Source organism: Ogataea philodendri (genome assembly GCF_020536065.1).
Source record: "Ogataea philodendri strain CBS6075 chromosome Unknown scaffold12, whole genome shotgun sequence".
Classification (NCBI taxonomy): Eukaryota; Fungi; Ascomycota; class Pichiomycetes; order Pichiales; family Pichiaceae; genus Ogataea; species Ogataea philodendri.
This window is the reverse complement of record NW_025764230.1, coordinates 283,399-307,286: the sequence shown is the minus strand read 5'-3', so window position 1 is coordinate 307,286 and position 23,888 is coordinate 283,399. Positions and strand designations below refer to the sequence as shown.

The 23,888-nt window shown below is 48.4% G+C and overlaps 24 protein-coding genes across 24 annotated transcripts; 12 read left to right on the top strand and 12 right to left on the bottom strand.

Moving 5' to 3' along the window:
• Positions 1-11: 11 nt before the first annotated feature.
• OGAPHI_007426 (uncharacterized protein) lies at positions 12-725 on the bottom strand (the record flags this gene model as incomplete). Its single annotated transcript, XM_046208821.1, has 1 exon — positions 12-725. The coding sequence occupies one exon, from the start codon at positions 723-725 to the stop codon at positions 12-14; it is 714 nt and encodes a 237-aa protein (XP_046057932.1).
• OGAPHI_007424 (uncharacterized protein) lies at positions 115-6,509 on the top strand (the record flags this gene model as incomplete). The annotated part of the gene is made up of 4 exons (XM_046208819.1): positions 115-508; positions 1,032-5,586; positions 5,646-5,952; positions 6,036-6,509. 4 exons carry the CDS (start codon positions 115-117, stop codon positions 6,507-6,509), a joined length of 5,730 nt encoding a protein of 1,909 aa, XP_046057930.1.
• On the bottom strand, positions 5,626-5,982 carry OGAPHI_007425 (uncharacterized protein; the record flags this gene model as incomplete). Its single annotated transcript, XM_046208820.1, has 1 exon — positions 5,626-5,982. One exon carries the CDS (start codon positions 5,980-5,982, stop codon positions 5,626-5,628), a length of 357 nt encoding a protein of 118 aa, XP_046057931.1.
• On the bottom strand, positions 6,057-6,651 carry OGAPHI_007423 (uncharacterized protein; the record flags this gene model as incomplete). The annotated part of the gene is made up of 2 exons (XM_046208818.1): positions 6,057-6,489; positions 6,581-6,651. The coding sequence occupies 2 exons, from the start codon at positions 6,649-6,651 to the stop codon at positions 6,057-6,059; spliced, it is 504 nt and encodes a 167-aa protein (XP_046057929.1).
• OGAPHI_007422 (uncharacterized protein) lies at positions 6,650-7,030 on the top strand (the record flags this gene model as incomplete). The annotated part of the gene is made up of 1 exon (XM_046208817.1): positions 6,650-7,030. The coding sequence occupies one exon, from the start codon at positions 6,650-6,652 to the stop codon at positions 7,028-7,030; it is 381 nt and encodes a 126-aa protein (XP_046057928.1).
• A 42-nt stretch (positions 7,031-7,072) lies between these two features.
• Positions 7,073-8,362, top strand: OGAPHI_007421 (uncharacterized protein; the record flags this gene model as incomplete). Its single annotated transcript, XM_046208816.1, has 1 exon — positions 7,073-8,362. The coding sequence occupies one exon, from the start codon at positions 7,073-7,075 to the stop codon at positions 8,360-8,362; it is 1,290 nt and encodes a 429-aa protein (XP_046057927.1).
• Positions 8,363-8,368: 6 nt separating this feature from the next.
• OGAPHI_007420 (uncharacterized protein) lies at positions 8,369-9,667 on the bottom strand (the record flags this gene model as incomplete). Its single annotated transcript, XM_046208814.1, has 1 exon — positions 8,369-9,667. The coding sequence occupies one exon, from the start codon at positions 9,665-9,667 to the stop codon at positions 8,369-8,371; it is 1,299 nt and encodes a 432-aa protein (XP_046057926.1).
• Positions 9,369-10,858, top strand: OGAPHI_007419 (uncharacterized protein; the record flags this gene model as incomplete). Its single annotated transcript, XM_046208813.1, has 2 exons — positions 9,369-9,474; positions 9,753-10,858. 2 exons carry the CDS (start codon positions 9,369-9,371, stop codon positions 10,856-10,858), a joined length of 1,212 nt encoding a protein of 403 aa, XP_046057925.1.
• On the bottom strand, positions 9,749-10,924 carry OGAPHI_007418 (uncharacterized protein; the record flags this gene model as incomplete). Its single annotated transcript, XM_046208812.1, has 1 exon — positions 9,749-10,924. The coding sequence occupies one exon, from the start codon at positions 10,922-10,924 to the stop codon at positions 9,749-9,751; it is 1,176 nt and encodes a 391-aa protein (XP_046057924.1).
• Positions 10,925-11,431: 507 nt separating this feature from the next.
• OGAPHI_007416 (uncharacterized protein) lies at positions 11,432-13,339 on the bottom strand (the record flags this gene model as incomplete). The annotated part of the gene is made up of 4 exons (XM_046208810.1): positions 11,432-11,764; positions 11,924-12,299; positions 12,765-13,084; positions 13,154-13,339. 4 exons carry the CDS (start codon positions 13,337-13,339, stop codon positions 11,432-11,434), a joined length of 1,215 nt encoding a protein of 404 aa, XP_046057922.1.
• OGAPHI_007417 (uncharacterized protein) lies at positions 11,505-13,319 on the top strand (the record flags this gene model as incomplete). The annotated part of the gene is made up of 1 exon (XM_046208811.1): positions 11,505-13,319. The coding sequence occupies one exon, from the start codon at positions 11,505-11,507 to the stop codon at positions 13,317-13,319; it is 1,815 nt and encodes a 604-aa protein (XP_046057923.1).
• Positions 13,340-13,434: 95 nt separating the features above from the next.
• Positions 13,435-13,866, bottom strand: OGAPHI_007415 (uncharacterized protein; the record flags this gene model as incomplete). The annotated part of the gene is made up of 1 exon (XM_046208809.1): positions 13,435-13,866. The coding sequence occupies one exon, from the start codon at positions 13,864-13,866 to the stop codon at positions 13,435-13,437; it is 432 nt and encodes a 143-aa protein (XP_046057921.1).
• Positions 13,796-14,482, top strand: OGAPHI_007414 (uncharacterized protein; the record flags this gene model as incomplete). The annotated part of the gene is made up of 1 exon (XM_046208808.1): positions 13,796-14,482. One exon carries the CDS (start codon positions 13,796-13,798, stop codon positions 14,480-14,482), a length of 687 nt encoding a protein of 228 aa, XP_046057920.1.
• Positions 14,006-15,439, bottom strand: OGAPHI_007412 (uncharacterized protein; the record flags this gene model as incomplete). Its single annotated transcript, XM_046208806.1, has 1 exon — positions 14,006-15,439. The coding sequence occupies one exon, from the start codon at positions 15,437-15,439 to the stop codon at positions 14,006-14,008; it is 1,434 nt and encodes a 477-aa protein (XP_046057918.1).
• On the top strand, positions 14,844-15,421 carry OGAPHI_007413 (uncharacterized protein; the record flags this gene model as incomplete). The annotated part of the gene is made up of 2 exons (XM_046208807.1): positions 14,844-14,853; positions 15,168-15,421. The coding sequence occupies 2 exons, from the start codon at positions 14,844-14,846 to the stop codon at positions 15,419-15,421; spliced, it is 264 nt and encodes an 87-aa protein (XP_046057919.1).
• A 916-nt stretch (positions 15,440-16,355) lies between the features above and the next one.
• Positions 16,356-17,497, top strand: OGAPHI_007411 (uncharacterized protein; the record flags this gene model as incomplete). Its single annotated transcript, XM_046208805.1, has 3 exons — positions 16,356-16,405; positions 16,837-16,965; positions 17,146-17,497. The coding sequence occupies 3 exons, from the start codon at positions 16,356-16,358 to the stop codon at positions 17,495-17,497; spliced, it is 531 nt and encodes a 176-aa protein (XP_046057917.1).
• OGAPHI_007409 (uncharacterized protein) lies at positions 16,741-19,770 on the bottom strand (the record flags this gene model as incomplete). Its single annotated transcript, XM_046208802.1, has 1 exon — positions 16,741-19,770. The coding sequence occupies one exon, from the start codon at positions 19,768-19,770 to the stop codon at positions 16,741-16,743; it is 3,030 nt and encodes a 1,009-aa protein (XP_046057915.1).
• OGAPHI_007410 (uncharacterized protein) lies at positions 17,899-18,492 on the top strand (the record flags this gene model as incomplete). Its single annotated transcript, XM_046208803.1, has 1 exon — positions 17,899-18,492. One exon carries the CDS (start codon positions 17,899-17,901, stop codon positions 18,490-18,492), a length of 594 nt encoding a protein of 197 aa, XP_046057916.1.
• A 74-nt stretch (positions 19,771-19,844) lies between the features above and the next one.
• OGAPHI_007407 (uncharacterized protein) lies at positions 19,845-20,981 on the top strand (the record flags this gene model as incomplete). Its single annotated transcript, XM_046208800.1, has 1 exon — positions 19,845-20,981. The coding sequence occupies one exon, from the start codon at positions 19,845-19,847 to the stop codon at positions 20,979-20,981; it is 1,137 nt and encodes a 378-aa protein (XP_046057913.1).
• OGAPHI_007408 (uncharacterized protein) lies at positions 20,042-20,305 on the bottom strand (the record flags this gene model as incomplete). The annotated part of the gene is made up of 1 exon (XM_046208801.1): positions 20,042-20,305. The coding sequence occupies one exon, from the start codon at positions 20,303-20,305 to the stop codon at positions 20,042-20,044; it is 264 nt and encodes an 87-aa protein (XP_046057914.1).
• Positions 20,982-21,001: 20 nt separating the features above from the next.
• On the bottom strand, positions 21,002-21,919 carry OGAPHI_007406 (uncharacterized protein; the record flags this gene model as incomplete). Its single annotated transcript, XM_046208799.1, has 1 exon — positions 21,002-21,919. The coding sequence occupies one exon, from the start codon at positions 21,917-21,919 to the stop codon at positions 21,002-21,004; it is 918 nt and encodes a 305-aa protein (XP_046057912.1).
• A 102-nt stretch (positions 21,920-22,021) lies between these two features.
• Positions 22,022-23,335, bottom strand: OGAPHI_007405 (uncharacterized protein; the record flags this gene model as incomplete). The annotated part of the gene is made up of 3 exons (XM_046208798.1): positions 22,022-22,241; positions 22,518-22,922; positions 23,022-23,335. The coding sequence occupies 3 exons, from the start codon at positions 23,333-23,335 to the stop codon at positions 22,022-22,024; spliced, it is 939 nt and encodes a 312-aa protein (XP_046057911.1).
• Positions 22,059-23,366, top strand: OGAPHI_007404 (uncharacterized protein; the record flags this gene model as incomplete). Its single annotated transcript, XM_046208797.1, has 1 exon — positions 22,059-23,366. The coding sequence occupies one exon, from the start codon at positions 22,059-22,061 to the stop codon at positions 23,364-23,366; it is 1,308 nt and encodes a 435-aa protein (XP_046057910.1).
• Positions 23,367-23,502: 136 nt separating this feature from the next.
• On the top strand, positions 23,503-23,847 carry OGAPHI_007403 (uncharacterized protein; the record flags this gene model as incomplete). Its single annotated transcript, XM_046208796.1, has 1 exon — positions 23,503-23,847. The coding sequence occupies one exon, from the start codon at positions 23,503-23,505 to the stop codon at positions 23,845-23,847; it is 345 nt and encodes a 114-aa protein (XP_046057909.1).
• Between the last annotated feature and the right edge of the window lie 41 nt (positions 23,848-23,888).

The following is a 23,888-nucleotide window of genomic DNA, read 5'->3' as shown; positions in this document are numbered from 1 at the left end:
AAGCGAGCCGATCAGTAGAATCTGATCACTAGTAGCACAAGGCTGCAAAACAGCAGCAGTAGCATATTATTTTGGACACCTTTGCTGATGATTTCGTACTTTTTGAATTCCTCTATGGTGCGCAGGTTGGAGTCAAAAGTGTCCAGTTTCGATTTGTTGAGGTCCAGGTTCTGCTTGACCACGTTTAAACGGGAGTCGAGGTCGTTTAGGTTATTAAAGACGTCGCTCGAGTATAACTGGCCTATTTCTTCTTCTTTTGCTCCCAAAACCCGCAGATATCCGTTCAAACTGTCCAGGTTTTCGTTGAGCTCTGTATTCAATTGGTCGAGCTCCGAGGCACGATATTCTAGTTCTTCCAGAAGCTTGCCATTCTCGGCCTCCATGGAGTCCAGACGTTTATCGAGGTTTTCAGCGAGTAGTGAGGCCAGTTCATCGAATTTGGCATGCAGTTGCCAACAAGCCGCGCGCTGCCGTCGTCTGGGCGTCCTGAGATGCGAATCGGCCGACCGTACGGGCGAGACCTGGTCTCCGGAAGCGGGAACAGGCAGATATTGTCTTTGATCCGAGCCCAGAACATTCACTAGCGAGGCCGACCTGTCGGAGCTTCGTTGCGGCGTGTTGTACCCGGTAGAAGGCGGACTTACATAGAATGACGGAACAGATAACTGGGACCCGCTGGAATCGAACTCCGGTCGGTCCACCACAATGTGAGGACGAGGAGGCATTGGAAACAGATTTGAATTATTTTTAGGAACCAGACTTGTATTTTGGCAGAGGTCGCGTTTTAAATCAAAATATCGCCAGCATTGAAACTCAATTTTCTTTGTTGGTAACTGTCAATACACCAATTAATCTAATATTGGCCCCCACCTCCGATCAGCGCTTATTTACCGAGAAAAGGCCCCCACATATTCTGGAAATCACAGTGCAGAAGACCATGGAGACCCATTTCGAGCCCGGAACGTTAGTGTTTTTTCTTCATCTTGTTTACTAACTCTTTAGCCGCTGCTGGATACCCGACAAGGAAACAGGATGGCTGGGCGTGGAAGTCAAAGCCGTCAACAAGAAGGACGGCAAGTACATGATCGATCTTGTTAGCGAAGACGGACAGAAAAATGTGTCGATCGAAACTGACAACTTGGAAGAAAACAACCCGCAACTCCCACTTTTGAGAAACCAGATCGAAACCGTGGAGGATCTGACAGAGCTGTCACATCTGAACGAGCCTTCTGTTCTGAACGCGATCAAGCTTAGATACGCCCAATTCAGTATCTATACGTACTCTGGAATCGTGCTGATTGCCATCAATCCTTTCCAACGTAACGATGAGTTGTACTCTCCACATAGAATCCAACGGTACGCCTCGAAAACACGAGGTGAGGAAGAACCCCATTTGTTTGCCATCGCAGAGGATGCTTACCGGTGCATGAAAACAGATAAGCAAAACCAATCCATCGTGGTTTCTGGAGAGTCTGGTGCCGGGAAAACCGTGTCTGCCAAATACATCATGCGGTACTTCGCGTCCGTTGACTCAGATAACAACAACCACGACATGTCAGATACAGAGAAACAGATTTTGGCCACAAATCCTATCATGGAGGCCTTTGGTAACGCCAAAACCACTAGAAATGACAATTCCTCCAGATTCGGAAAGTATCTTGAAATTCTTTTCGACAACGACGTGGTCATCATCGGTGCCAGTATCCGTACATATTTGCTGGAGCGGTCCCGTTTGGTTTTCCAACCAGCCACCGAGAGAAACTACCACATCTTCTACCAAATGGTCGAAGGTCTTGATGAGGCCTCGAAAAAAGAGTTTGGTATTTCCTCAGTCGATGATTTCTTCTACCTGAACCAAGGTAAGATGCCAAAGATTGCCGGTGTTGACGATGCAAAGGATTTCAAAGAGACGTGCGACTCTCTGTCCTTGGTTGGTATCACTCAAGAGCAGTTACACGGAATATTTAGAATTTTGTCCGCTCTGTTGCACATTGGAAATATCCAAGTCACCAAGACCAGAAACGATGCCATTCTTTCCTCAGACGAGCCAAGCCTTGTCAAGGCGTGCGAGCTCCTTGGAATCGATCCAACGGGATTCGCCAAGTGGATCGTCAAGAAACAAATTGTCACTAGATCAGAGAAGATTGTGTCAAGTTTGAATCACCAACAGGCTATTGTCGCAAGGGATTCTGTGGCCAAGTATATCTACACTTCTCTTTTTGACTGGTTGGTTGACTATGTGAATTCCGATCTGTGTCCACCTGAACTCCAAAGTAAGGTGAAGTCGTTCATTGGTGTGCTGGATATCTACGGTTTTGAACATTTTGACAAGAACTCGTTCGAACAATTCTGTATTAATTATGCCAACGAGAAGCTCCAGCAAGAATTCACTCAGCACGTTTTCAAATTAGAGCAAGAAGAATACGTCAAGGAGGAAATCGAGTGGTCTTTCATCGAGTTTTCCGACAACCAACCATGTATCGACGTTATCGAGAACAGAATGGGTATTCTTTCGTTGTTGGATGAAGAATCAAGATTGCCATCCGGAAATGACAATTCTTGGATTGAGAAGATGTATCAATCTTTGGCCAAGCCTCCTCACGACAAATCCTTCAAGAAACCAAGATTTGGTAACAACAAGTTCATCGTCAGCCACTATGCTTTGGACGTGACGTATGATTCTGAAGGATTCATCGAGAAGAATAGAGATACCGTTTCCGAAGGTCAATTGGAGGTGTTGAAGGAGACCAAGAACGCGATGCTTTCTGAGATTCTTGCCACCGTTGACAAACAAGCTGAGAAATTAGCTGCTGAGCAAGCAGCTGCAGCTGCGGCTAAGCCAGGAAAGAAGGTGGTCAGAAAGCCAACTCTTGGATCGATCTTCAAGTCGTCGTTGATTGAGTTGATGAACACCATCAACTCGACCAATGTTCACTACATCAGATGTATTAAGCCAAACGAGGAGAAGAAAGCTTGGGATTTCGATCCACTGATGGTGTTATCTCAATTGCGTGCTTGTGGTGTCTTGGAAACTATAAAGATCTCGTGTGCTGGATTCCCTTCGAAGGCTGTTTATTCCGACTTTGCCAGATACTACTCGATTCTTTTGCATTCCAGCGACAAAGAGGCTTACTTGAAGGGCTCTGGAAGCGAGAAGGAAGCAGTTGAATTAACGAGGAAGATCCTCAAAACAACAATCGATGACGACCACAAATACCAGATCGGAAAGACTAAGATTTTCTTCAAAGCAGGAATACTTGCTCTTCTAGAGAAATACAGATCGAACAAGATCAAGCAATCTGCTGTGATAGTCCAGAAACACCTCAAGGGACATCACCAGCGGAAGCAGTACTCTCAAATACAGACATCGCTACGTCAAACGCAGACCCTTGCTAGAGGATTCTTGGCTCGACAACGTATCAGGCGTGAGATTGAGAACAATGCTTCTATCAAGATACAATCTTTGGTCAGAGGTCATGCTGTTCGCTCCAAGTATTCATCTGCAAAGAAGTCTCTTGCGTCTTTGCAAGCCATCATCAAGGGTAACCTCTATAGATCGCATCTGAGGGAATCTCAACTTTCTGGCGCGGCTACTTTGATTCAATCTGCCGCTAGAGGTTTGGCTGCAAGACGTAACTATCAAAAGACCATGTGGGCCGTTTTGTACGCACAGAGCTGTTTCCGTCGTCAAGTTGCACGGAAAGAGTATCTCAATATGAAGGCTGAGGCCAAATCGGTCAACAGATTACAAGAGGTGCAATACAGTTTGGAGAATAAGGTCATTGAATTGACACAGTCTTTGACCTCCAAGATTGAGGACAACTCCAAGCTAATGACCCAGATAGAGGCCTTGAGATCGCAAGTTTCCGACCATCAAAAGCAGCACCAGGAGTCCAAATCCAGAGAAGTTGAACTAAATCAAAAGTACGACTCCACTGTCTCCAAACACACCGAGCATATTGGTTCTTTGAACGAAGACTTGAACAAGTACAAACTTGATTACGAGACTGCACGTCAGAAGGTTGACGAACTGACTCAGGAGCAAACCAAGTTGAAGCAAGATCTCCAAGACAACATTGAACAGTTGAAGACCGCCCAACAAGCTCTGGAAGACTCGAAGAAGGAGAACACCACTTTGAACGACTCTATCACGCAATTGAAGCAAGAGCTTGCTGAATTGCAAAGCCAAGTTGCAACTGGTGGTGCTGGTTTGAGCAAAGCTCGTTCTAGAGGTGTTCCTGGCTCTCCTGGTTTGAACCAGAAGACCAATGGCAACTACGACCCACGTCCTGCCTCGATTGTCACTACTACTGTGAGTAGAGAGGAGCTCGATCTAGAGGCTATCAACAGCGAGCTTTGGTCGTTGCTTAGAAACTCTCAAGTTTTGCACAAGGAGATTGTTGATGGATTACTGAGGGGACTGAGACTTCCAAACGCAGCAGTGGCGTCTGAGCTTACGAGAAAGGAGGTGCTGTTCCCTGCCCGTATCATTATCATCATTTTGAGTGACATGTGGCGTTTGGGACTGACTTCTGAGAGCGAGGCGTTCCTAGGAGAAGTTTTGGGAGTTATTCAAAACATTGTGAACGGGTTGAAGGACGACGATGTGATCAAGCACGGAGTGTTCTGGCTGACCAACACGCACGAGTTGTACTCGTTTGTTGCTTATGCACAGTCCACTATTCTGGCCAATGACTCGATCAGCAAGGACATGAGCGATTCCGAGTACGACGAGTACCTAAAGCTCGTTGCTGTTGTTCGGGAAGACTTTGAGTCGCTTTCGTACAACATCTACAACATGTGGATGAGAAAGCTGCAGAAAGATCTGGAGAAGAAGTGCATTTCTGCTGTTGTTCTTGCGCAGGCTCTTCCAGGGTTTGTTGCTCCAGAGTCTTCGCCGTTTTTGAGCAAGATGTTCCAGAACAACCATAGCCAGCAGTACAAGATGGACGACATTTTGACGTTCTTCAACAACGTGTACTGGGCGATGAAGGCGTATTTTATTGAGCCGCGTGTGATGAACGAGGTGCTGATTGAGCTTTTGAAGTTTGTGGATGCTGTTTGTTTCAACGACCTGATCATGAGGCGGAACTTTTTGTCGTGGAAGCGTGGATTGCAGCTGAACTACAACGTGACGCGGCTGGAGGAGTGGTGCAACGGCCACCAGATTCCGGACGGGTCCAAGTATCTTGCGCACCTGTTGCAAGTTTCGAAGCTGTTGCAGCTGCGGAAGAATTCGCCTGAGGACATCGACATAATCTTTGAGATCTGCCACTCGTTGCGGCCCGTGCAGGTGCAGAAGCTGATTGCGCAGTACTCTGTTGCGGACTACGAGGTTCCACTGGACCCGGCCGTGACGACGTATCTTGCGGAGCGGGTGAAGAACGACACAGGCAACGGGGGCAACAAGGACTTCTTCGAGCCACTGAATCCGGACGGACGGTTCAGCGATCCGTTCAGAGACGTTGAGCTACGGCCATTCCACCGGGTGGAGGCGTATGTGCCTGCGTGGCTGAACATTCCTGTGATCAAGCGGATCATCGAGCTTGTCACGAAAAACGCCACCGCGCAGGAGACAGCCGCGGAGTAAGAGTACGTACAAACTATTGGAGCGTGTTAAGTAGTCTAATTACTAAAGTGAATAGCGATTGGCACGATGATCACCACGAGCAAGATGAAGATGACTGCGGCCAGACACAATTTGAGCTTGAGGTTCTTTTTCCACATGTCTTTTCTGACCTGGTTAGCGGACCGGTTGAACAGCTTAGCGTTGGTGCTCAGGTCGTTTGCGCGGGTGTCGATATCCTCCAAAACCTCTCCTCGTTGGTTGATTGCCTCTATGTTGTTTCTCATGATTCCCGCCGTTTCCTGCAGAGTGTTCTGGAGGTTGTGGAGGTTCTTATTGGACGGCTGTTCGGACTGCTCCTTCTGGGCGTCGTCGTTGAACGGATTGTAAGGGTCGTAAGCTTGTGCGCCGGACATGTTTTAATTGATGGTTAGTGGTGTAGAAATATTTCCACGCCCTTTAAATATAGCCGGTGCGAGGTGGAGCACCTTTAATCTGTGAAAACATGGGAAGCGTATTTCTGCCGCACCTTCGAACGGGCTGGCACGTTGACCAGGCCATTTTGTCCGAGGACGACCGTCTGGTGGTGATCCGGTTTGGCCGCGACGCCGACCGCGACTGCATGCTGATGGACGAGCTGTTGTACGGGATTTCTGCCAAGATCAGCCAGTTTGCCGTTGTCTATCTGTGCGACATCGACCAGGTTCCCGACTTCAACGAGATGTACGAGCTGTACGACCCGATGACGGTGATGTTCTTCTACCGCAACAAGCACATGATGTGCGACTTTGGCACAGGCAACAACAACAAGCTCAACTTCCCTGTTCGCGACAAACAGGAGCTTATCGATATCATAGAAACCATCTACCGCGGTGCCGTCAAGGGCAAGGGACTTGTGGTAAGTCCGAAGGACTACAGCTACACTGGCCACGGCCGGAATTAATTGTATAAAAAAATACCACCTCTAATTATTATCTTAACTTTGTTTTTTATACCATGGCATCTGAAAACTACCCCTCGTCAGCGGACGTGGCTCTTGAAGAGTGAGTGACGAGTCCGAATAAAGTACTAACAAACACCAGCATGACTCCGTTCGAAAAGATCCTGTTCCGGTCCAAACAGCAGCCGCTTGTTCCCTTAGGGTGCTTGGGCACCTGTGTTGCGGTCGCTCTTGCTGCGAAAGGTGTGCGGACAGGCAACGCCAGAAGCGCCCAGAAATGGTTCCGGTGGCGTGTGGGCTTACAAGGACTGACCGTGGTGGCGCTTGTGGCCGGATCGTTCTACTTTGACCGCTCTTTCAGAGAAAACAAGTCTGAGCAGGAACTGGCCATTGAGAAGGCCAGAATGAGAGAAAAACTGTGGGTCGAGGAGCTCGAGCGCCGCGACGAGGAAATGAAAGAGAGACAGAGACGCGCAGATATCGCCAGAAAGCGCAAGGAGGAGCTTGCCAAGGGCGACAACTAGTGTAATTAGTGACGAGTTATGTACATAATTTTTTATTAGAAAATGTTTAAACGTTTTTACAGTGCGGCCAAGTCGACGTCCGTGGCCAACTTGGAGCTCGCCACGCGCCAGCAGCTGTACATGGTAGACGCCAGCTCGCCGGGCAGCGTGTTTTTTCTTCCGCACGGAACCAGGGTGTTCAACAAGCTCGTGCAGTTCATGAAGGTCCAACAACAGAAGCACGGCTTCACAGAGGTGATATCGCCCCTCATGTACAAGAAGGAGCTGTGGGAGACGTCTGGACACTGGGAAAACTACAAAGAGGACATGTTTAGAGTCGAATCCAACTCGGGGAACAACTCTCTCGACTCGGTGTATGGATTGAAGCCGATGAACTGTCCGGGCCATTGTGTTATTTTCGACCGGTTTGCACGCTCGCACCACGACCTGCCGTTGCGACTATCTGATTGGTCGAGCTTGCACCGCAATGAGCCCAGCGGAGCACTCACCGGTCTTACTCGTGTTCGTCGGTTCCATCAGGACGATGGCCATATCTTCTGCACCAGGGCCCAGGTTGGAGTCGAGATCGGCCGCTCGTTGCAACTAATCAAGCTGTGCTACTCTGTTTTCGGGTTTAAAAAGTATAGAATGACGCTCTCCACCAGACCGGACTCACACATCGGGTCTGTAGAGGACTGGGACTCTGCCGAGTCTGAGCTGAAAAAGGCCCTTGACAACCACGCGGGCGAGCAAAACTGGGCACTCAGAGACAAGGACGGCGCGTTCTACGGCCCCAAGATCGATATTCTAGTCACAGACCGCGCGGGAAAAGAACACCAGGCTGCAACCGTGCAATTGGACTTCCAGCTGCCGCAGCGGTTTGGACTGCAGTACCAGGCTGAGGCCGGCCCAGAGACGCCTATCATGGTGCACCGGGCTGTTTTCGGATCTGTGGAGCGGTTCATGGCCCTGCTCATGGACGAGTACCAGGGAAACTGGCCGTTCTGGTTATCGCCGCGTCAGGCTGTGATTATCCCGGTCAACGAGTCGCACCTGTCGTATTGCCAGCAGATCCACCGCGAACTTGCTCAGAGCACAGAGACAGACCTCGACGCGCCGTCCGCATTGCACGAGGCCAGTTTCTACGTCGATATCGACGCCAGAGCAGAAACCGTCGGTCTGCGTACTAAAGATGCCATTCAGAAAGGCTACAACTACATTATGCTGGTTGGCGACCGCGAAGTCGCCGCCGGCACCGTTGCCGTGCGCTCCAGAGAGAGCCGCAAGGTGCAACCTATGAACATAGAGGAGGTGCGGTCTGCTTTCCAGCAGCTCGAACTTGAATATAAATAGCTGTGCTCACCGTAAGAATTTCTTAGCTGTCTGGATTGCGTCTTTCGTCAGCGGCGGCAGCGGCTCGTGGTCGAACGCGATCTCGATCTGCGGCGTGGTGCTATTGATGATCTGCGGGTCTATCAGGTTCTGCGGAATAAAGTCGCCGTGCTTGTCCAGAAACTCGAGCCTTTTCTCGTAGTCGTTGTCGACGATGCTGTTGACCGTGGCTTTGAAGTTGTTGATTGCCATTGTCAGTTGCTGGTTCACCTGCGCGCGCCGGTCCACCTCCACGATCAACGAGTAGTACGACCGGATAAACTGCTGGAAGTCGTCGTTGTACTGAGCAAGACTGGCCTTGTGAATCTCTGAAGCCTCGAGTTTGCGGCCCACCTCGCTGTTGATCTCCACAAACTCGTTCAGCTGCACAACCAGCTTCTGCTCGCCGTACTGCTGCAGCTCGTCAATGAACTTCTCCACCAGCCCGTACAGCGTCTCAAAGATATCCAGTATCTTGATCACCTCCTTACAGTTCTTGGTGATCACGTCGCCCGTGCTCTTGAGCGACCGCATCACCTCCGGCAGGTCCTCGACGTCGTTTTCCAGCACCGTCACCAGCTCCTCTTTCTCGTCCTCGGGAAAACTCGGGTCCTCCAGCAGTTTTTGGCCCTTCTCGCATTGATCGTAATGGTTATTGAACCCGGTCAACATCCCCACCATCTCGTTCTCCAGCTCGTTGTTAATCTCCAGCAGTTTCGTGATTGGGTCCACAAACTCGTCCAAATCGTCCTGGTCGTCCAGCAACCGTAGGTCGTGCGCCTTGCTTATCAGCGTGTTCATCTCGTTGTTCAGGTTATCCAGATCGGAGCTAAGCCGGATCAGCAACGCGTCTGTGCGATTGCCCTTGACCAGACTGTCAATCTCCTTGATGTTCTGTTCCACATCAGCAAACAGGTCCTCGATCCCGGCCTCGCTGATGTAGTCAAACAGCGAGGTCTCGCCGTCAAACACCACAGTGGTGTTTTTCATGACACTGATGGTATTTTGGAGCCGGTCGACGTCGCGCAAAAGCCCAGACCGCACAGCAGACCGTCGCTCCATCACGCTGTTGAGATTGAGCACCAAGGAGTCTCGTATCACCGTCAATAGCTGTATCTGCTGCTGAAGGGCATCTAGAAAATACAGCAGTTTCGGCACCTTGCGGTTGCGCAATTGCAATTTCTCGTTCGAAGTTGTAATGTATGTGTTGGCATCGTTGCAAATATGCTCTGCTAGCGTCAATTTAGCGCGCGCGTCGGCCACCCATTGAGCAACAGGAATTGCCATCTTAAAAATAATATAATTAAATAAAGGTATCAATGATATTTTTGCTACTGAAACTATAATGGACAAAACAGAGCCAATCAACTAGGCAGAAACGTCAAATCCCCACTCTCTGTAGGTGGTGTCTTCCAGAGAGCCGAAAAAGTCACCAATGTAGTTGGATGGAGCGTAGACGGTTCCGTTCTCGTACAAGTCCCAGTTGTAAAGAACGTCCTCAATGAATGGCTTACCGGCAACAACCAAGTTCTCGACAGCGACTTTGCTTCCACCTTGGCTGACCTCGGTGAAGAAGTAAACGGTCTCATTGGCGTAGAAGTCGGCGTAGGTGAAATCGGAAGCAGATCTCATCACAACGATTCTGCTAAAGTCAACCAAGCCGTATTGGGCAGCTCTCATCAGAGCCTCCAAAGTGGCATTGTCCTCCTGCTGGGTAGTGCAGTAGGTTCCGGTTCCGTTGGTCAACAAGTCGGTGTAGTTGGCAAACGCCTCGTCAAAGTCCTTTCCGAACCAGTAGTTGTCGGAAGTCAGGGTATCACATGCAATGGCAGCTGGGGTTCTGTTAGCTGGAGCGTAATCGTACTTGATTCTGAACTCCTCGTTGGCCTTAGTTCCGTTCAACAGGTCGACGGATTGAGCCAATTCCAAAGCTCTATCTCTGAGATTCTCGTTGACCTCGAAAACTTCGGTTCCGTAGATCTCGGTTGGGTATTGGGTGGAGTTGGTGGTTCCGTAGCTGAAGTAGCCGGTGGACCAGTTGGAAGGCATTTCCCGGGCGTCGACTTCGTACTCCAAAATCTGGACAGCGAACCGAGCAAAGGTCACGTCACCAAGAGTTCCTTCCAGAGGAGAAATACCTGCAATTCCGGCAATCAGGAAGTAGGTGTCGGTCAAGTCGAAGGTTGGGTTCAAACTCAAAGCAGTAATGGTGGTTGCGGCATTGATTTCACCTTCTCCGGTGATAACCTCACAAAGAGAGTAATTGTGGTTGCAATGGATCTCAGGATAGATTGGAGAAAGACCAGGAATGGAGACATTGTGAACGAGCTTGAACTCCTCCAAGAATGGCTCGGCCTCGTAGCTGAACATGTTGATGATGAAAACCTGGGGCTTGTAAATTTCGAGCTCCTCATAGACGGTTTCGTTAAGACCGGCGGTCTTCACTGGGTAAAAAGAGGTGGCGGAAGCAGAGGCTGAACCAGACGAATAAGCCTGGCCAACGGCCGCCAAAGCGAGAGACAACAAGGAAGTGGTGAGCTTCATACGAGAGAATTGAAAAGTTTTCCGAAGAATATACAAAAAGTGCTGCTACTACCTCTTTATCTTTTTATAGTGCTCCGCAGCCGCAAGAGAGACACTTCCCAACGTAGTAAATTTCATATAGTGCCGCAGGCTCCGTAGATTACCTGGGCCAGGATTGTTTACCTTTCGACGTCCGAGCTTGCTACCAATTCCGATAACAATGCCGCCGTGCATCGAGCATGCAAATGATTTACCAATTAAAACACTTTTTTCTTCATTTTGCACCAATTTGGCTACCGAGCCTTCCCAAAGGAATAAATTTGGCTTAGTGCTGTGCCCAGATGTTTTCCCCCAAGCACATCTTTACACCTGAAAATTTTTTTTTGTGGACACCAATCTTGATATGGAGAACACGAGAAAAACAAAAAAAAACAATAATCTTGACGTTCGGCAAACAAGAAGCTTTATAATACCGATTTTCTCGCCAAGTGTTCCAATTATCCCGCGCACAGCTTGCTAATTAGGCGTCTAGTCACTCACACACCAATCTCGACTGTATTTGTTACCGCCCAGTCGTTTACGGTGATTGTCTGTTTCCAACATGTCCGCCACCGTTGAATCATCCAGAAAACTGTCAACCACAGAAAGACGGCCTTCGATGGCAGAACGCAGACCGTCAATGCCTGCCGGCAGACGGCCATCGGTGATTCCGCATCTTGCCGGAATCGAAGAACCCGCTTTGCCCACCACACCTGACCAGTGTGACGTGCTGATTTGCGGAACAGGGCTCGTGGAGTCTGTTTTGGCCGCGGCTCTTTCCTGGCAAGGTTCCAACGTTCTCCATGTCGACTCCAATCCGTACTACGGAGATACTTCCTCCACATTAACGATCGAACAAATTAAGGCTTGGTGCCACAATGTTAATATCAACACCGCAGGATTCCGAGGCTACTCGAAAGCCCTGCTTTACATTCCGCGGCCGGATCAATTGAACAGCAGAGACTACAGCATTGATCTGACTCCCCGCGTTATGTTCGCAAGATCCGACCTTCTTTCGCTGCTCCTCAAATCAAGAGTGTACAGATACTTGGAGTTCCAATCTCTGAGCAGTTTCCACACTTTCGAGAATGACTCTTTTGGGAAAATGTCTTCATCCAAAGAGGAGATCTTCACCGACCAGTCGCTTTCTCTCGAAACTAAAAGACACTTGATGAAGTTCATGAAGCTCGTTCTCGAGTCGGACTCACCAAAATCTGTCAAAGAATTAGAAGCATACAAGACAACCCCATTCACAGAGTTTATCGAAGCAAAATACAAACTCACTCCCGCCCAGGTCAACGAGTTGTGCTTTACTTTGGGTCTGTCTCCTATTCCTAATATTTTAACCCCTGAAGGTCTTTCCAGAATTAGAAGATATTTGACCTCATTCAGTGTTTACGGTACATTCCCGGTTCTTTACTCGAAATTCGGTGGACCTGGAGAAATCTCTCAAGGTTTCTGCAGATCCGCAGCTGTGGCAGGTGCAACTTACAAGCTGGACTCGCAATTGCAATCCTATGACAGCAAGAAAAAGATAGCCACTTTCACCGACGGAAGCACAGTCAAGGTCACCGAAAGACTTGTGTGCTCTCCATCGCAGGCACCTGCCAACGCAGAAAACGTCCCAGACAAACAGTACGAGATCACTAGACTGATCACCATTGTGAGCAAATCTTGCAAAGAGTGGTTTTCCGAAGGAGAATCTGCTGCTGTTGTTGTCTTCCCTCCTAACAGTCTTCCATCTGCTAACGCGTTCCCTGTTCAAGTGATAATCATGGGCTCTGGCTCTGGCTGCTGTCCGAACGGTCAGTGTATATGGTACTTGTCGACCGTTGAGAAGGGCGACAAGGCCAGACACGACCTGGAGACGGCTCTTTTGAAGCTTGAAGAAAGTATTTTACGGGAATCTGAGGATGGTGGATTTGACGTCGATTTGACTGACGACGACGTTGTTGTCAGACCAGACGGAAACGTTTCTGTGATCAACTCTGTCAAGCTTGGAAAGTCGTTCAAAGAGTTTGTTCCTAAGGAGAAGCTGACCTTTTTGTTCAAGCTGATGTTCACGCAATTCACGTCTGTGGAGCCATTTGGAGTTGTCAACGAGAACATCTTCAAGAACGCGTTGAACCAAGGGTCTGAAAACTCTGTTGATCATGAGGTGTTGTACTCGAACATGCCTTCTGCGGAGGTCTCGTACGACGGGATCGTTACCGAGGCCAAGCTGCTGTACACCAGCATTGTTGGTTCTGACGACGATTTCTTCGACGTGGATTTCGAGGACGATGACGAAGACCCGCTTGCAGGAACGCAGAATGACTCGGCCATCGTGGACGAGGACGACGAGGAGTTCAAGGACGAGATGGATTTCGAGTTATAGGCCACGGGATGGCCAATCATGTGTAATACGACAAAGATTCTGAAACAAACCAACGGTCTACGTGTAGGATAATTAATGTGCAGTCAAGATATAACTATATTTATACATTATAAATTTACTGCTGAGAGAAGTACTCCAAAAGGACGTTTCTCTCCTCGGAGTCAGCACCCCAGTTCTTGATGACAACACAAGAAGCACCAACAACCTTTCTGGCGTTACCCTCTCTGTCCAAAGCACAGAGACCAGCCCACTCACCAAGTTGCTTAGCGTCGGAAACCTTGATCAAAGGAATCTTCTCTTCTGGCTCGTTACACAAAGCCTCGACCAAAGAAATGATCTTGGCCTCGGTGACAGAGTCGCACAAGACACACAGCTCAGCCTCACCTCTGGCAAGAGCCTTGATGGCCTCTCTAAGACCTCTGGCAAGACCGTCGTGAACCAAAGAGGTTCTCAACACCTTTTGCAGACAGTCCTCGATGGAAACGGAGGACGATTCTTCAACAACAACTTCTTCTTCGACTTGGACTTGTTCTTCAACGTCAGACATATTAGTAACTTCTTCCTCAGATAGATCTGGTCAGTTAGTGGTAAGAAAATATTTTGTGAAAAATTTACCCAACCAACCAGGGTTCGCACGAAGGTGTGAAAATCACGTGACACTTTTTGGGGTTGGCAGCAGCAGACAGTTAGATAAAGAGCGGGATCTCGATGGCACCGCCCACGGTCTGCAGTCGGTCTGCCTTATCGGACTTGTTATTCTTGCGGGGTTCGAGCTTGCGTTTTTTCGACCGCGACGGCTTGGTCGGGCCGGTCTGTTTCGGTTCCTGTGCGGGTGCAGGGCCGAGTCCCAGGACAGACTGGGCCAGCTCGTCGGTGATCTGGAGCTCATTTGGCTCGCCAGCCGAGCTCGGCACAGACAACTGTGTGTTGACGGACTGAAAGTAGTCGTCGATGGTGGTCAATTGGCCGTTTCTGGCGATTTTGATCACCTTGACGTTTTCGTCTTCTCGTATCAGCTGCTCCACAAACCGGTTGTGGTAGCCGTTTCTGAACGCACCAGAGTCGTCGACCTGTGTGGACTCCAGTGTGGTGAACTCGACTCCGGTGCCGTAGAACAGGTTCTTGCCGTCTGCGGAAGACAGATTAGATCCGTTCAAAGATGAAGACCCCACAAGCAGCGAAACAGATGTGAGTCCGCCAAGATCTTTGCGGATTTTGATCGATTTAGACAGACGGATGGCCTTGAGGATCTTGGAGAAGTATGCAAAGTTGTAGAACGACGAGATCGTAGTTGAGCAGGGTACCATTTGGAAATGGGACTCTGTTGGTTCCGGCTTGAACAGACTCAGTTCTTTGAGGAATGGTTTTCTGGTGGGAACTAGTAGCTTGGAGTAGCCAATGGAGTCGTCCTCTGACTTGGATATTAGCACCAGTTTCTTCTGGCTCTCTGGCTCGGTGTTGGAGCAGTAGATGATAAGTTCCTGGGTGTTCAAGTCTTTCATATCTTTAAGGGCGTCGTAAACAATGGACGACTGTAGCGTGAGGTCGAGCATCGTTTTTGATGTGTCGAGCTGGAAAAGCGATGGTTCAGACTGAGAGTCTGTGGAGTCTGCCTCGAAATCGGAGGGGTCGATAAACAGTGTCGTTAGTTCGCACCTTTCGATGATGAAGTCGTCTTCGAACGTCAACACAAACGGATGCCCCTCGCCCTGGTAGCTCATGATGCATTTTGTTCGTAGGTCGATGTTTTCCTTGTCTCCTGGGATGTGTATATTTATTGTTTCGATTAGCGATTTGAGATCAAGGTTGACGGAAATGGAGCGGGCTCGGTCCGGGACCGAGTCTAAGTCTGCATCGTCGTCGGTCGTGCCCTCGTCGTCCGAGACCAAGACACGTTCTTTCTTGATCCAAGTTGGGTTGAACTGAAAACTGCTAAAGATGCGTTTATCGAGGGTCAAAAACACTTTGCAAATGTTGTTATCAACCACACTGAAGCCAAGCCCATTGGCGGTGATGTTGATGAGACAGCTGCCGCCGAAGGGCAAGATCGACGAGATCAGCTGGTGGATGGCAACGATGTTGCTTGTGGAGGCGGAAAATGAGATGGTCTCAAGGGCCATTAAAGAAAACGCGTACAAATAATTTTAGAGGGAAAGATTGTGTTTAGCGAAATTAATTGAAATATAAACTCTGGCCAGAGATAAAATATAAAGTGGACGAACCAACATGGTTTGGTAGCAACTTTGGCGACTAGTCAGAACGACAAGTACTTTCTCCGACGAACACGGTTTCTAGCAGATGGTGCAAAAGGAACTCCAGACTGTATTGCTGTAGAGAAAGTTGCCGTAGTCGGCGTCGTCTTCTTGTTCTTGTCTTTGGGAAGCGTTGAGAGAGGATTGCATTTTGTTGGATGATGATCCAAAGAGAGGAAACTAGGGTGAATTTATATTAATTCAACAACCACAAAAGCGTCCCTTTTGATTTAAAAGTGTTTTACCATTGGACGTCTGGGAAGCAGCAGACCCGTCAAGATGGATAGAGCGAATCTCATTGAGTCGCCCGATCAGGATATATTGGATAAAACCAAAACTGACAGCAGAGCCAAGATTACATTGAATAAAATCCGGGGTCCAATTGATATTCCCAATTAAGCAATTTTTCAAGGTGACATAAAACAAACAAGCACAAATAAATAACAGCGCTACCTCTGCGCAACATGTATATAATTGGCCCGGAGGGGCAGTGAAACGAGGTCCCAGTATGCATACCGCTTGAGAGACTACCAGAATAGGGAATTTGCTTTCATATTAAGTATATAAAAACTTCATTGCTCGCATTCCAAAATAGTGGAACTATTAGGTGGTGTGACGGAATCTGCTAGCCTAGGCCAACTAATTGATGCTATCACAGTACAGCATTATAAGAGCTTGATGCAATCATCACATTCAATCCAGGGGTCATTAAGATAAAGGGGGTCATTCGAAACAGAACAGTCAGTTCTTGAGGCTCCCAAACTGCACAACGTGGTCTAGATCGATGAACTTCTGCGCCAGTAGCGCACTATGGTACACCAGAGCACTAACTCCGTACGTCAGAATCACAGAAACAAGCACAATGGAAACAAAAGTGAACGCCGTCTCTGTTGACGTCATGACATAAAAGGGGAGACTATAGTACACAAGCCCGTGCAATCTCTCGTAAAATTGTGCAACTTTCGTTCCGATCTCGTTTCCCATGATGTTGATGATATTCCAAATGTTAATTGATGTTTAAATTCAGGGGCTACCAAGGTGTTTTTAACTAATCCCGGAAAGTTCGGAAACGGGAGCAAATTTATTTATTCCAGAATATTTTTCCTGCTAGTTTATAATAGAGATCTGTCTGGTGGTGCCCTATTTTTCAATTTTTTTTTTTTCTTTTTTTATTGTGCAATATGGACTATATTTTGTAGGGTCGTCTGTTCTTTAGAGTCCAATTGTCCAACCAGCAGCTGATATTTCTCCGGGAACGCTTGCAGTTGGCCCATACAATCCTTCAATGCTTTGAACACGTTGATGTTGTCCAAAACCGTGTTGGAGAACGGATCTTCCTCGTACTCGTCGTCGTCCACGTCCAAAAGTCCAGATTCTCTCTCCAAAAATTGCAAGTAGTCCTGTGTAGCATTGGACTCCTCGTCCTCGTCCCAGTCGTCGCTAAACTCCTGTTTTGAGAGATGCTCGTCGGCATTAAAGTCGGCTCTTCTTTTCTCCAAATCACTAATTGCTGCCGGAAGCTTTTCGTACTGGATCGCCAGAGCGTGACCGATCTGAGGAATCACGCCGTCCAGTTGTAACTGTTTCAATGCCTCAAACTCGATGCTCAACAACGAAAAGAACCCTAAAACACTCACCTTGAGGTCGAAAACGTGCTTCATCTTCGGAGCAAGCTTGAACCAGCTCAAGATGAACGATTCCAACGCTCCAGCCTCCATCAGAGTCTGCACACACACATTTGGGTTCACCACGAGCCCGGAAATCACAACACCCAGCAAAGAGATCTTGAAACTGTCCGACGAGTGCATAGTGTCTTCCAAGGACAGTTTCTCCAGAATCGTCTGCACCAAACGGCCACAGTACGGAGCAACCGACGACTTGTCCAGCGTTAGCACAAAAGTGGATGCCAACTCGTCGGCTGCATAAATCTCGCCAATTTCAGAGTCCTCTCCAGACAGAATTTGCGCAATGATCTGGAAAAAGGCCTCCTGGTACTGCTTGTTCTCGCGTAAGACGGAAGCTCCGTAAACCAGATAGTTCTTCAACGATGGAGTCACGTCTTCAACAAAAATCGACAAGTCGTTCTTCATTAATGCGGTGACCATGCTCTCAAACAGCGTCCACATAGCTGGCGACACAGATCTGGTCAAAAACAGCGTGTTTTCAATCAACTCTGCAGCTTCAGCGTAAAAGTCGTCGAGTTCCTTCTCGAAAGTGTATTGCACAACCGGAGCATAACTCTGCTCCAGACCAGCAATCAGTTCGTGTGAGCTTTCAAAGTACAACAGGACTGTCACCATCGTGTTGAAAACACCCAATGCAGCAACATGCTTGTCAGTAACGTCGTCCGTGTCCAGAGCATCAGGTCCGCTGTTGGAAGCTTCGTAGATCTCGGTCAGAAGACGAAGCAGTTGCTCGCTAAGTTTGGCCATCAAGTTGGCTCCAAACGGTTGCAACTGCGCAGAGTAACACTCGACACACTCCTGGATAACAGCAGAAATAGCATCGCTGTCCACTTTGTTGGACAACTCCAGCAGTTTCTCCATAGACTCCACAATAATAGATCCCAATGCCTCTTTAAACTGGTCAAACGACAAGAACGCCTGGATCGCACGGGCAGCTTCGAACTGCACCGGAAGACTGTCGTACTCGTTGAAACACGAAAGCACGCCATTGAAAAGCACAGACAAATTGTTTGGGTCCTTAAACTCCAGGGAATCGAATTTGGTAGCCACGTCACAGGTACGTGCTCTGAGGAATGCATATTGGGACTTGAAGTTTGGCAGGATATAGCTGGCCAAGAACGGCTCTATCTGGTCAGCAAGAGACTTGGTAGCCATGAGTCTGCGGGCGATCTGGCCCACAATCCGCAGAACAGACTCTTTCTCCTTGGCAACATCCTCAGACTCGGCCAATTTTGAGAAAGACTCCAGCTTCTGGTATGCAAACTGAAGAACTGGCTCCAGCGCGACCTTGGGTCTTTTCTCAACAAGCGTGTAAATGAGGCCCAGAACTGCAATTTGGGGCGAGTTTGTCTCCTCGTAAAAGTCCAGAATCATGTGGATGTACTCTGTTGGGTCGTTGTTGAACATGTCCAGCACCTCTTCCGTGGGGATCAACAGCGGAAATGCCACCTCTGATATCAATTGAGGGATATGAGGCTGGACAAGCTGAAAACAAGAGCTCTGCACCACACATTGTTCAAGAAATAAAATGATCTGATACATGGAAGCGCCGCTAATCCAGGTTTTCTGCTGTCTCCAGTCCTCTATTCTCTTGAAATACACTTCCAACAGTCCAGGAACAACGTTATTGCTAAACATGCTTTGGAACTCGGTGTATTCAAAACGGCTGGAGAGTCTTTGAGAGCCGTATCTTTCGAAAAGACGGTACAAGTTGGCATAGGCCCACTTTTGACTTTTCACCCACGGACTGAGCGAACGGTCTTCTGGGTCCAAACTCATCACAGATGCAGGTAGGTCCATGTTGATCACGCTGACATGGAACGTGACCCATTGCAAGAAACTGTCTTGTTGTTGCAACGGTTCCGGCAAGTCGTGGTACACCACAAACTTGTACGATTTGATGATGAGCTTGACTATTTCGCCAGCTTCGAAATGCTTATCGTATGCAGAAGGGTTGGCCACAAATTGTTGGCCGATCTGCAAAAGACTTGGGAATATGTCCACGATGATTGGGTCGAGTTCCTGGTGACGATTAGCGTTGGTTTTCCATCTATAGTATCTGGCCAGCTCGGAAAAACATAGTACTCCCGTGTACATGGATTGGATATCGGAAGTATTGAGGAGCAGCTGTTTTGTGGTGCTGATATAGTTTGGCCAATGTGTAGGGAAATCAGAAGATATCATTACGCTCAAGACAGGAACAAACTGGTTTCTTAACGTACGCTCCAATTTCAAAATCATGGGAATGATTCTATCTCTAATGGCGGGTTTTTCGCCTTCATCGATGTGACCGTTCGGATCGGCCCAATACTTGAGGATGCGGTTTTTAAAATAGATGGAACATGCATGTTTCACGACAGGCTCAACAGAGTCTGCCTCTAAGATATCTAAACAGGCTCCCAAGAAGCCCACGATAGTCTCAGCCTGTTTCAACTGACTTTCAGCCTGCTTTCTGATCGTCGGGCTGGCCTGAAGTGTTCCGAGGAAACACTGGTGAAGAGCTTGAACGTCCATTTGTTAGCACGGTAAAAAAAAATTAGCCAAAATCTTTTCTAAAAAAATTTATCGAGACCGACTAATTACTAAACATGGCTCCGGCAACGATTATCTGTGTTGGAATGGCTGGTTCTGGAAAAACTACGTTTCTCCAGCGTCTGAATTCCCATCTACATACAAAGAAAGAGGCTCCCTATGTTATCAACCTTGATCCGGCCGTTTTGAAAGTCCCTTTCGGGTGTAACATTGATATCAGAGATTCTGTTAAGTACAAGAAAGTGATGGAGAACTACAATTTGGGTCCCAACGGAGCTATTGTCACGTCACTCAACCTGTTCTCCACTAAAATTGACCAGGTGATCGGCTTGGTCGACAAGAAATCAGACAAGTTTAAGCACTGTATTGTGGATACTCCAGGGCAAATCGAGTGTTTCATCTGGTCTGCCTCTGGTGCCATCATCACTGAGGCGTTCGCGTCCACCTTCCCAACCGTCATAGCATACATCATAGATACTCCAAGAAGCTCGTCTCCAACAACGTTTATTTCCAACATGCTTTATGCGTGCTCGATCTTGTACAAGACCAAGTTGCCAATGATTGTCGTGTTCAACAAGACCGATGTCAGAGACGCAGACTTTGCCAAGGAATGGATGACAGACTTTGAGGCTTTCCAGAATGCTCTGAGAACCAACAGCGAATTGAACGATGAGACCAGCAACGGATCTGGCTACATGGCCTCGTTGGTCAACAGCATGAGTTTGATGCTGGAGGAATTCTACTCGACGTTGGACGTTGTTGGGTGCTCAGCATACACGGGTGCCGGATTTGACGAGTTCTTGGACGCTGTTGACTCCAAAGTTGAGGAATATAATGACTACTATCAAAAGGAAAGAGAACGGATAATTAAGGAGAAAGAGGAGAAGGAGAAGGAGGCCAAGCAAAAACAGTTGAGCCATCTGATGAAGGATCTTGGGCTTGGCAAAAAGGAGCCTGTTGACACTTTGTCGGATGCAGAAGATGAGGACGACGGGTACGAACACGGACTGGTGGAGCCAGATATCAACGAGCCCCAAAGAGAGTACACTTTTGCCGAGGACAGAAACGGCGAGATCGACGAGAACAACAAACAGGTCCAGGAGGTGTACCAGAAGGCGTTCGAGAAGAACTCGAAGGTTGCCAAGAGCGATGTTGCCGAAACCATAGCAAACTACATCAGACAGCAGCGTTGAGCGATACGTATTAATTAATGCTAATTAGTTTCTCCTTTCAACACGATCCAGCCGTTTTCTAGTTTTTGGGGTTTGGTGAGTCCCAGAGATGCAAGAGTGTATAGATTTTGTTTGATGTGGTCGTTGGACTGGCTCAGTTGGGTGAGAACGGGATATTTGGGGACATTCAGTGTACAGCAAATGATGGAGAATTTCGGCTTCAGAGCGTTCACAAACAGCTGAAGCGGGTCTGTTGTTTCTGCAAAACCTTTGTTAGTGATGCCCAATATGGCTACCGAGGTCTGGTCGAGAGAAGATGCTGTGAACGCAGGATGGAGCCTGTTTTCTAGTAAATGCAGTTTGCGGGTTAAATAGTAGTCACAAACAAGCGAGAAATCGTTCGGATCGGTGAATCGGGGGTCCATATGCGAATTGTGGTACAGGTTGATCGACTCCACAGAGTCTGCAAGGGCCTTGTAGCTTAAAGAGGTAGCAGGACTCTCGTTCTTCAACACCAATAATCCTGCGAAGTCCTCGAGCTGAGACCAAAACCGCTCGTCCTGCGACGGCAAAGGATACCGTGGAGCCTGTCTGGACTGTTTGTGGGGCCGTTGTAGTCGATCTGTGACCGATCCGTCCTGGTTGTACACATATCTCTCGGACGAAGTTTTATAGCGGTGACTTTTCAGAAGCTCTGCCTGCTGCTGCGGATGCGTGGGCACATCTAGATAATCGTCGTCCACCACTGATGACTTGTATCCGGACCTCTGTGCTTCGTCTATTCTGGCATTGGCAGATCTCTGTACTTGGTGCTCAGTGTTGGTTTCGTCGTTGATTCTGCGGAGAAGCTCGTTGGCCTTTTCTGTGGCCTTTCGGATCCGCTCGGGGTCAAACTTGCCCACGTCGTACGACACCTTGATGGCCGGCTTGGCGTAATGTCTGGCCCACTGTCGAAGCATCAAGGATATTAAATACTGAATATTTTTTTTCCAAAATGCTTGTCGACAGTCGACAAGACGCGGAACAACACCCGACGCTCTCCGGCTGATTGTGCATTATCGCTATCTATAAATATTGGACTCGAGGACCTGCTGTTTTATGGCTGTTTCTACCGAGTATTTGCTTTCGATCGAGTCGGTTCGAGAGACCAATTCGTCGACCAAGACGCTGCTGTTTGATAACAAGCTCACCAACTTCGACGTGGACCTGTCCAAGCTGTCGGAAACGGTTGATTTTGTCGTCTCCACTATCAAGTCGTCTTTCCCCACAAACGAGAGTTTTCTCACGATCCCGGTCCATGGGAGATACCAGCACTTTGAGTGCGGAAACACTCCGCGACTCACCAAGTTCATCCAGACCCAGTTGGCCGGCCAGGACGATTACGAAATTTGCAAGAAGCTTATCGATCTGTTTATCGTGAGTGTGCTTCTGGACGCCGGAGCGGGCAACCAGTGGTCGTTTGACGAGGACGGCACCAAAATCGGCAGATCAGAGGGGATCGCCGTGGCCAGTTTCCACATGTTCCTCAACGGCGTGTTCAGCGACGGAGATAGCTACGTGGTCAACGGGGCCAAACTCGCCAAGCTATCCGCCCAGGAACTCAAGGACGGCCTGCAAGTGTCGGAGACGAACCCAATCTCTGGGTTTGAAGGCCGTCTCAAGCTTCTCAACAAGTTGGGAACCACTCTCGTGGAAAATAGCACCATCTTTGGTGAAGACGCTCGACCAGGCAATTTGGTGGACTTCGTCAAGACCAAGTCAACTGACAACACAATCGACCTGCCTGTTCTATGGAAGTGTCTCATGGAGGGACTCAACCCGATCTGGCCAACAGAAGGTCGTATCAAGGTCGACGGCAAGTGTATCGGCGACTCCTGGTACCTGCAGAGCAAGATCCAGGAAGCACACGAAAAATATGGCGATAAGGCTCCCGAGTCCGCCAAAGTGGTCACCTTCCACAAGCTCACGCAATGGCTCACATATTCTTTGTTCTTGCCGCTGCAGAAGTTTGGCCACTTCACCATCAAAAACGCTCATTACATGACAGGTCTGCCCGAGTACCGTAACGGGGGCCTGTTTGTGGACTTTGGAGTATTGAAAGTGAAAGAGTCGAAACTGAAACAAGGAATCGACTTTTCTATCAAACAGGGTCTTAGCTCAACCATCCCGCTGTACACGCCGGACGACGACCTCATTGTCGAGTGGAGATCTTCAACCATTGTGCTACTCGACCACATTTTGTCGCTGGTGAACGATAAACTGGACGTTACCGGAACAAAATACGAGCTCTCGTTGCCCCAGCTGATCGAAGCCGGCTCCTGGAAGTCCGGTAGACTTGTTGCAGCCAAACTGCGGTCCAACGGGGGCCCACCCATCGAGCTCTTTGCCGACGGCACCGTCTTCTAAAAAGCGTCACGTGCAGCTCACGTGATATTTAAATAGAATAAAACTCCACCGAAAAACTTACCCTGCCGCGTACCCGTCGCAATAAAAATATTTTTCAAGCCGTTGATATTTTCAACTTTGAACGTCTCAAACCATCATGTCTGAAGAAAAGAAAATCATCGAGGAACCAGAAATCCACAAGATCAGAATCACTCTGATCTCCACCAAGGTCAAGCAGCTTGAGAAGGTGTCTCAGAACATCATCCAAAACGCTGAGAGAGAAAAGCTCTTCAAGAAGGGCCCAGTTAGAATGCCAACCAAGTCTCTGACTGTCTCCACCAGAAAGACTCCTAACGGTGAGGGTTCTAAGACTTACGAGACTTACGAGATGAGAATCCACAAGAGATACATTGACTTGCACGCTCCAGCTCAGTCCGTTAAGAAGATTACCCAAATCACCATCGAGCCAGGTGTTGATGTTGAGGTGACCATTGCTGCTTAAGTACGTCGAGTGTTTGTGGCAATACTCTAGGCGTACCGTGT